General features: G+C 38.9%; 1 protein-coding gene across 2 annotated transcripts; it reads right to left on the bottom strand.

Annotated features, from left to right (window-relative positions):
• Positions 1-165: 165 nt before the first annotated feature.
• Positions 166-5,209, bottom strand: pdcd2 (programmed cell death 2). Of its 2 annotated transcripts, none has more exons than XM_053418492.1 (8): positions 4,864-5,209; positions 4,333-4,441; positions 3,768-3,824; positions 3,148-3,336; positions 2,345-2,509; positions 2,145-2,245; positions 1,917-2,030; positions 166-1,239 (listed from the first exon to the last, which is right to left on the bottom strand). In XM_053418492.1, exons 1-8 carry the CDS (start codon positions 5,062-5,064, stop codon positions 1,060-1,062), a joined length of 1,116 nt encoding a protein of 371 aa, XP_053274467.1. In that variant the 5' UTR covers positions 5,065-5,209; the 3' UTR covers positions 166-1,059. The 2 variants fall into 2 exon arrangements, with proteins under 2 accessions (XP_053274467.1, XP_053274459.1); XM_053418484.1 differs by having other exon boundaries at positions 2,345-2,512; positions 4,864-5,207.
• Between the last annotated feature and the right edge of the window lie 5,025 nt (positions 5,210-10,234).

Below are 10,234 nucleotides of genomic sequence, written 5' to 3'. Positions count from 1 at the left end.
TTAGGCAATAATTCATGGATCTTTACAAATCAAGGATATCTAAGGGATTGATATTTGAGTGTGAAATTTAGCGAAGCTTGATTGAACTGAAGGTAGGAGCTCTTTTCGGTGCTGTTCTAGTTGAAAACAGAAACTTTATTGACTTAAAGAGTTTATTTCCTATACAATGAGTGCTCAGTATTTGTCACACTGCCGTGTAAACTGGACCAGATACTGCACAGCAACACTAGTTTACTGACTAACATGTCTCCTCTTTAAATTGCATTCAAATATTTGTCTCAACATTGTCAATTGTTTTGTAATTGAAAAGTTCTATAATCCCTTTTTAAAATTTTGCTTTGCTAAATGATTTACAAACTAAGATTTATTTGGGCATTGTGTATTGTTTCAGCACAATGGGAAACAAGGGCAGAGAGAAGGATATGATGTCGTCTAGCTGGGGATTGAGCCCTGGATGCTGTGGGTATGTGGCATCTGCATTTAAACCAGTTGGCCACCAGATGCCACATAAATCAGATCTCCGAAGAATACAGAGAATCAGATGAAGCGACTAAATTAAAATCTCTGTGATAAGGAACAAGCTCTTGATGGATTTCTTTCTATCAGCTCCACATCACTGATCTGTTTTAATAATATGTAGCCAAGATGAACATACACTCATAACCACATAGGTCCGAAACACCACTGAAACTGTTCTTTACAACCAGAAATTGTGTTTATTTAAGAAAATGTTTAGAACAGGAACCAGGATCCAGAATTCCTGTTTGAATATCTGAACTTTTAATGAAATACATTTTATTAATTTATTACCCTGTCTGGGTTATTATTGTTCCTCAAAACAGAAATGTAGGTCAGTGATGTGCTGTTCAAAATTCTCCTGGATACAGAAGAGTCCGATCACTCAGTCACTGGTATTTCACACATTTTTACATTTGATCTGTGTATCATCAGTAATGTAGGAAGTGCTGATGCACACGTCCAGTTCCCTACATGGGAAGTGACATCACTGCCGGTGTGATGAAACCAGTCTCCTCGTTGCTCAGTATGAGCTGTCAGATGTTATGAGTGTTCAATCTGTGCGTGTTGATCCGAGCTGAAATCCTGCTTCCAGATGAACTCAGGGAAGTACTGGTCGTCACGGTTACAGCTGGCGGAGCAGGTGTAGATGGCCACCGTACCCCAGTCGATACTGGCTCCTGTTGAGTCCACATGTAGACTGTTCAGCAGCTGGGGCATCACCTGCACACACAAGCACACAATTATTACATTTATCCAACAGATAACACTTTCCTGTGTAGAGACACAGACCTTCATATATAATAGATCCTCTTTGATTGTAGTTTTTTTATCCTTCTGGGTATTTTTATTGTATCAAGATATTTGACTATTTATGGTGTTTAATTATTTATCTATCCTATAAATGTAATACTTATTTTTATGTAATCATTTTGTATTCATAACTTGTTATTCATAACTAATAGCCTTACCTAATTTTATGAAAATATACACTACACATTCACTACGTATGATATCTTTTATATTATCTATCATTTTTCAATCACATTTTTTTTAATCTGTCTAATTTTATTAAATAATTTGTATACTTAAACATCAATTTATAATTGTATGGGCGATGTATAATGCTGTTGATCTATGTGCTGTCATGTTCTAAAAGTTTTATGACTTACAAGGGTTTTACAGATTTTAATTTTGATATCTTTTCTAAGTGTAAGTTTAAAAAGTGCTATATAAATAAAATGTATGATTACTATTATGATGATGATGATGATGAACTGCAGTCAGGAAACATGACTGAGACAATTAAAACTATGGTAAAAGTGAATAGAGGGAGAAGAAAGGAAACAACAGCAAAAAATAAAAGTCTTTAAAAGATCAGATTAATGAGCGGTGACTACCTGGAACTCGAAAGTCCTCTCGGCGCCACAGGTGCATTGTGGGATATCCTGATCGGAAGGGATGTGTTGAGAAGAGACCCACAAGGGAGAACCGCCTCGACTGTAGCGCACAACCTGAAACACAACCAGAGGAACTGATTGAGTTCAAACTGCACATCATCAGTGTGAGGAGGTTCCAGTGTTCCTTTCACTCTTTTTGACATATATATTTTGTATTTATTTTTTTACCTGGTCTGGTTCTGGTGCGATCCTTTTTTTAAACCTCTGGAACACTTTGATGTCTTTAGTCTCACACATCGCCATCTCTTCCAGGTCGGTCTCTGCCAGTGCTGAAGACACACAACAGGAAGTCAGGAGGAAAGATACACTGATGAGCATGTGAACAGACCAGTTACCTAAACCCTTCCATATTCTGTTCTGTTTCTTACTCTCTGCTAAAGACAGACAATCTTCATCTGTTTGGGTGCTGCTCCCTTCCTCTTCTCCTTCGTCCTTCTTTGTGTCTTCCTCTTTCCCATCTTTCTCCTCTTCCTCAGGCTCAGTGACCAGCTCAGTTTCAGGGAAGAGGAAGGCCGATGTTGTGACGAGGGACACTTCTATTCAGACACAGAGACAAAAGACACAGTAGAGATATTTAATCTCCAATATATCAGGATATTACAAACGCTGACTCTTAAGTTTAGATATACGACTGCTCAGGGTAAAAACGCTGATCAAGACAAATTGTGGGACATATTCTTATAAGTTATTGTGATACTGGATACTGTAAAATGTCTTTCACAAATTCTCCATTCTACAGTGCAAATCACAACACCATGTCAGAAACAAGCATAAATTCTCTTCAGGTTTCAACAACTGAATTAAAGACCACACATTGTATACAATTAAAAGCAACAGATAATGAAGGAACATCAGACTCTCAGAATTAATCAAACTTCCCCATAATTGAGGATAGGGCAAATTAGTCTAGGAGTAAATAATCCTCAAAAACGCAATGTTATCTCTCAAAATACAGCCAAAGACAGTGGGTATCCAAAGTCTTTAACACAGCAACAAATGTAATACTTTAACATATTAATACTTTTTTGAGTCATAAATTTAATTTTAGACTTTTTTTAGAGATCCTGCAGAAATGCTGTAGTTTTCATGAGCAGCAAGTGATTGTTCAGTGAATGGAGGGTAAACAAATCAGTGTCCAGTCTCTTTCAGTGCAGAAGATAGGTAAACACACCTTGGCTGCCACACTCCTTCTTGTGTGTGTGTTTCCAGTGGAGCATCTGGTGTTTTTTTCCACAGTAGGTCACAGTGTGACATCTAGAACAAGCTTTGTTCCCAGGGCAACCACACACCCAACACAGTTTAACCCCAGAGACGGGCAACACTCTCTGGTCGGATTCAGGGTCGCTGAGGGGTTCCTCCTCTGAAGGAAACAAAGATTGTATCTCAATCAATAACATTTTAACAAACAAACAAAATCTTCAGTGGTGCAACACCTACCACTCTCTTCTCAATAACTGCAATATGGAAACTAAATGTAACCAGAAATAGATGGTTACATCATCTGCTAATAAAAGAAGGTCTGCAAATATAACAATAACAAACAAAACAATATTGATAAAAGGTCATTTTTGATTATTAAGAATTCGTTGTAGTGAAATGCTTTGTAACGGCCCAATAGAGCTTAATCATAATTAATCATCTTAATCATAATTGTATAAAGTTTTATAAAAGCCCAGTTTGATTCTGATCATGTAATAGTGCATGTGTGTTCACATTTAGAAAAAAATTACTACTTGTCATTATGGGTTGATAGATCAGAATTTTTACTGACATCCTGAAAAATGCACAAACCTGGAGGAGGGTCGTAAGGGTAGAACTCATTCCTTCTGGGTAGCTGACTTCTGAAAACTGGGTGGAAATGAAGAAAAAAAAATCAGTCAGAGAACTTGACCTCAATGTATCAAGTCTTGTTTTAAAAAACGATTAAACAACAAAAATGCAGAGAACAGATGAGAAGAAGATGTGGGCTAGGGAGCAGGATAAACAACAGAAGCAATGAAAAAAAGACTGAAGAGAATCTTTCAAGCGAAGATGCTGATTAATGGTTATTTCCACCATTGATTTGCTGTGTACTTTTTTAATCAATGAGTCAATCAATCAATCAATCAATGTGTGGGCTATAAAATGTTTAAAAAAAACATACAAATCTATCTCTGTCACAATTTCAAACACAACAAGAAAAGTAGAAATATTTGCAATTGAGAAGCTGAATGTTTGGCAAAGCTGATATGATAACGTGATTATGATTTATTTATTTATTAATATAATGTTATTTCAATCAGCACTTTTGATGAGTGAGACAGGTGTGAGGACAAAGAGGACAAAGAGGACAGAATACAGAAATGGTTCCACGTACCTTTCATGCATCTGCTGTCGTTGAGTGTGTAGCACTCAGGGGTTTTGCAGCAGAACAGGAGGAGCGACCTGTGGAAACTCCGGTCCTGACCAGAGATCGGGGCGTACACCTGCAGCAGAGATGGAGACGGTCAACTACACACTTCAGTGAGACTATTGACTGAGAAGGTGGGATCACAGTTCATGCAACAGTTTTAGAACATATGAGGCTGAGGATGGCTCCATTAATGGTAACTCACAGTATATAACTCGCACTATATAAGTGAATACAGTCAGGTTGGGTGTCACCAGTTCATGAGACGAAATCACACCCTGAAAGTCAATATCTAAAGAATCTGATCATAAAGTATTAACCGTTTTGTGCCCTAACTTTAATGTGAGTATAATGAGTTGTTCAGCTGACACTTCTCAGGAGGGGGTCCACTGACAGTGGAAATGTCACCCAGTGCTCAGAAAAGTGCAGCAACATGTTGTTATATTAAAACTGAGCTCCACATTTATGGGGGCTTGTGTGTTTAAGTTATTCACTCACCTGCAGCAGAAAGGCCATGGGCAGGCGGCATCTCTCACACTCCAGCTCGGGCAGACAGGGCAGGCCTCTCCGGCTGAGCCACGCCGGCTTCCCTCCGACTTTACTGGGAAACTGTGCGGACCGGAGCCGCCAGGGCTCCGCCTCCTCCAGGAAACCCAGAACGACCTCCGCCGGAGACTCTCCTCTGTCTCTGGACATCATCTAGCGTAGGTTACGAGTCTGTCCAATAAACAGTTTCTACTCACTGGGTATTAATTTTCCAGCAGAAGAAAGTATCCTCCTGAACCTGTCACAACAAAACACATGTATCGCTGGTACAGCTCTGAAAAGCGTCCGTGAGGAAACAAACACATGTCAGACACTGCTCGGTTCCGTATTCTCCGATATTGTGATGGTGAATAAGGATCATGTAGATTTGTATTCTATATGATTCACTATCAGAAATAACACTTAACCGATCAAAATGACGGCTTGACATATTTAATTAGTGTCAAATTTCTTGATCTCTCGCTAGATGGCGCGCATGTCCTTCAAGTAATAACAATAACGAGATAAGAAATTCAGACATGCAACAATCAATAGGCGGCTCAACAATGAGTTCCCGACGTCCACACACACACACACACACACACACACACACACACACACACACACACACACACACACACACACACACACACACACACACCATCAACCGCCTCGTTGCAACAATGAACGACCCGCAGCAGTGATGCACTGAGCCACAGAAGCCACTTTAGTGGTGGGGTTTTCTGTTTCAAATTCGAAATAGTCCGGCTTTGCGCTCAGTGTGTCATAAAAAGTATAAAATTGTGGATTTATCCTTTTACAAAGACTTTTTTATCAACAGCCACAACTTTGTTCACAGTAGAATAATAATACTCAGTAGGTGTGTTTGTGTCTCTCAGCAGGGGTGACTCCACTGATATTCCAGCAACTGCAACAACAGCAGCTGAAGTAAATGAAAAATCAGATGAGAAGAGTCAAAAAGACCACATCCGTAAAGACAGTCCCCCAGTTGCCAAGACTGCCACTGAACAGCTAATCAGGAAGATACCTTATCGGATTAACATCTCTTAAAGAAACCGGTGGTAAGGTTTCACGTTGAATAGATTTGAGAAGTTAATAAGATATGTATCCTTTTATAATCTTGGACAATTGAAATTTATGGAATTTGTTTTTATGTCAATTCAAAACAAATTTGCTCAGCAAAGTTTTAATAACAAAATATTAACTTAAACTTCGATAGTGTTCTATTTTTGTCTCTCAAACACATGTTACCAGCAGATAGGCTTTTACCTCTACCTCAGCTACAACAGTAATCAAATAACCCATCATCCATATTGTGTTGTGTACGACTTTGGTGGAAGTTTTCTCCTGTTAGTACAAAACGTTTGTGTCTGTACTGTATGCAGTGGAATTAATTACAATTTTCACCCTGACACAGTATGCTTGTTGCACACAGAGTACCAAAGGAGATGTGTTGGTTGTAACATTTAAACCAGGATGCTGTGCTCTCAATGCATACTGTATGTGACTATGCAGTATTCTTTCATTAGCAAAGCTCATTCAGCTTGAGTGCAGAGGAACCCAGCAGCCAGCAGGGGGCAGCCTCAGGACATCACAGCAGACTGTGATTTTTGAAAGGCGTCAGAAGAACTACTGGGTTATTCTCTAACAATAGGTTTTTAAAGCATGTTAAATTATCCAGTATCTAAAATCCCCAAAATATAAAAGTAACTTTTAAGTAAGGCTGTCAAATAAATGTAGAAAAGTAGAAAATATCTTCTCTGAAGTGTGTATCAAAAGCAGCACAGAATGACACGGACACATAGACACACGATCATTTGTCCATCATCTTATTGTGCTTAGTTCCGGACTGGAATCAGCAGGCGGTGGGGCCTAATTGGTAAAGTGCCCGTTCTCCAATGAGAAGGTCCCGTGTTCAATCCCCACTCTCTCCAATGTACTCGCTGGCAATATACTGAACTCTTTAAATTGGCCGTGATGTCAATCTCTTATTGATAACAAAATATCTTACACTATATAAATTTAAATTAATAAAAAAATAAATAAACAGATTTTTTTTTTTATTAAATTAATAAAAAAAAATAAAAAACTGCGCGCGCAACTCCTGCGCAATGGGCTTCTGCGCAGAATGTGCGCAATGGGCTTCTGCGCAGAATGTGCGCAGTGGGCTTCTGCGCAGAATGTGCGCTATCAGTTTCTTTTTTTTTAATTTAATTTAATTTAATTTAATTTAATTTATTTAGTTACTGTGATGGACGTTTTTTTCTCTTTTTAAGACAACGGGGGTCGCTGGTTAAGTACACCGGTGTTTGTGTTTTCTAGATACCTTGGAGAGAAGTGATTTACTATTGAGGAAGTTAGATTTGACTTAATTTTTTTTAATCTGTAGAGTTATCATTAATCAAAATCTTAAATAATCTATAAATAATAATAAGTCATGAAAGACATGGAAATCAAGGTGAAAAACGTGCACGTCTGGTTCCAGTTCATGTTCAACACGTTTCTGTGCAGTCATCAAATACCAGATAGTACAGGTAGCAGTCCAGATAGTACAGGAACCAGTCCAGATAGTACAGGAACCAGTCCAAGGACGTTGTCCCATGCAGATCTTATGCAGCTCCGTGCTTTTGACTACTCCCAGACTGCTTAGGAGGGAGAATGTCTATTAAGGGGGGTCATTCTGAGACAAATTAGGCTTTTTGTGAGTGTTCTGGTTAAAAATTAAATATTGAATAATAATATATTTTGGTCTTTATGTATTTGTCTATTATTTGTGTATTCCTCCTTTGCCAATCCCAGCCCTTGCCACGCCGTCTCCAGAATCTCCTACGCCTCTCCACCAGTGGGAACAGGCAGAGAGCCGCTGCCCAGTCAGCCCAGTTTGGTTATAGACCCCTTCGCTACCATCAACTATTATTATATATTCTATACATAGCAACAATTCTCTATGTTGATTAAATATTATCAAAAAATAACATGGAGAGGAGCAGCAAAAGAAAAAAAAAAGATATCAAAGATAAATATATGTAAAGATATATACTTTTACATATGTAAACACCTATAAATATACAAGTATGCATCTGCAGTCATTCATGCGTGTGTATCCCAACACATGGATATACTTACCTAAGTTATAGAATGAAAGAAAAGAAGAAAAAAAAGGTAAAGGGATGATATCAAGTGAAAGAAAACAGAAACCATGGATGTATAGATGGGTATGTTTATATTTATGGGTGTGTGTGAGTGTTTGTACATTTCTATCTATTGTTGTGAGGGTCAATTATGGTATAATACCATCATTGTGAGGACATTTTGAGGGCATTTTGGATGGTCCTCATAAATTCAAGAGCGCTGTTTGGATGTTAATACTTGGATTTAGGGAAGGAGTTACAATGCTGGTTAGGTTAGGGTAATACATTTTGTTATGCATCCCAATGCATAACAAAATGTTAAGCATTTTGTATAACAAAATGTTAAGCATTTTGTTATGCATAACATTTTGTTATGCATAACAAAATACATTACAAAATGCATTTTGGACATTGGATATTGTATTGCAATTGTTATTTTAACATATTCAATATCTTAGTTAAGGATTTTAGCTTTTGGCAATTCGCATAAGATATGTACAACTGACATTGTGATCTGATGACGGATGGAGATTCGGGGGATTATAAAAGATTCTAGATTTCACCCTGAGGGCGTCTAATTGTAATGAGTCTTTCATTTGCATAATGATTCGATCAATACGCACAAGTAAAGTTGCTCCAGGGAAAAAATCATTACAATGTTTCCGGAGCATTGTTAGTGTTCCACCTCACTAAGATAATTTTAAAAAAGAATCCATCCGTCTTCACAGGCGCTGTAACATATCGCCTTGTCGTGCTTAACATGCAACTTCAAGCATGTGTTTACACATTAAATCAATTTTTCATGCAGTGATTGGTGTCTGAACGCTTCCAAAACACATGTGATTTACAACATGATTACCGTGCCTGAACGCATCTTCTGCAGACCGAGAGGAAGCAGCCGAGCTGGTGTGACATGCTGCTCACACTAAGCTATATTTAAATGGTAAATCTGCTGCCGCGTTCGTTGTAAACTGCATATGTGCTGTGCAGGAGTTTAAGGATCAACGGAAGTAGCCGAGCTTAGTGAGCGATAGGTGGTTAACCACAGCTGTAAAGCAAAGCCTGACAGATCAGAATCAGAATCGGAAAGTATTTATTGCCAAGTAGGTTTACACCTACAATGAATTTGCTCTGGTTATTGGTGCATACAATGAACATAGAAACATAAAAACATAAAAAACACAATAAATACAACACACATAAGAAAAGCAATAAAAAGAAACAATATATATTTACTCACTATTTAATTCTTATTTACTTTTCTAATATTATACAAAGTAACATTTATTTAGACATAAACATATCTAAATAAAAATATATAATAGATAAAAGATATAAAAAGTGAAGTAAAAAGTGAATTGCAAGATGCAAAACAGTGAATAGTGTCAGATTGCAATATGCAATGTAGTGCAGTATAATGTAATATGATATAATGTGTTAATTGAACACGTCCTTGAGGTGTGGGGGCGGAATAACGGTCAGAGTCAGGTGGGGGTCCCTGGCCTTGTTGATAAGGCCAACAGCAGACGGGAAAAAGCTGGTCTTGTGGCGGGCGGTTTTGGTCCTGATGGCCCGCAGCCTCCTGCCCGAGGGAAGAACCTCAAAGAATTTGTGACCCGGGTGGGAAGGATCAGCCACAATCTTACCTGCACGCATCAGGGTCCTCGAGGCAAACAGGTCCTGTGGAGATGGCAGATTGCAGCCGATCACCTTCTCAGCAGAACGGATGATACGCTGCAGCCTCCTTTTGTCGTTTGTGGTGTCAGCAGCGAACCAGATGGTGATGGAGGAGGTGAGGATGGACTCGATGATGCAGGTGTAGAAGTGCACCATCATTGTCTTTGGCAGGTTGAATTTCTTCAGCTGCCGCAGGAAGTACATCCTCTGTTGACCTCTTTTGGTGAGGGAGCTGATGTTCAGCTCCCATTTGAGGTCCTGATTGTTCTGATCACACCAGGTCACTAGATGGTCAATCTCCCACCTCTAGGCGGATTCATCCCCACCAGAGATGAGCCCAATGAGGGTGGTGTCATCCGCGAACTTAAGGAGTTCGACGGACTGGAGGTGCAGCTGTTGGTATACAGGGAGAAGAGAAGAGGTGAAAGAACACAGCCTTGAGGGGAACCGGTGCTAATGGATCTGAATTCAGAGACATACTTACCCAGCCTCACGCGTTGCCTCCTGTCAGACAG

The sequence above is a fragment of the Pleuronectes platessa genome, chromosome 1, assembly GCF_947347685.1.
Source record: "Pleuronectes platessa chromosome 1, fPlePla1.1, whole genome shotgun sequence".
NCBI classification, from domain to species: domain Eukaryota; kingdom Metazoa; phylum Chordata; class Actinopteri; order Pleuronectiformes; family Pleuronectidae; genus Pleuronectes; species Pleuronectes platessa.
Note: the sequence above shows the minus strand (reverse complement) of the source record. Positions and strands in the feature narration are given on the sequence as shown.

Excerpts from the sequence above, each read along its gene's own strand:
- pdcd2 (XM_053418484.1), bottom strand. The coding sequence starts at position 5,064 with ATGATGTCCAGAGACAGAGGAGAGTCTCCGGCGGAGGTCGTTCTGGGT. Across the intron at positions 3,825-4,332 it reads CGACAGCAGATGCATGAAAG|TTTTCAGAAGTCAGCTACCC; the intron begins GTACGTGGAACC and ends ATTTCCACCCAG. Across the intron at positions 2,031-2,144 it reads TCGCACCAGAACCAGACCAG|GTTGTGCGCTACAGTCGAGG; the intron begins GTAAAAAAATAA and ends GTTGTGTTTCAG.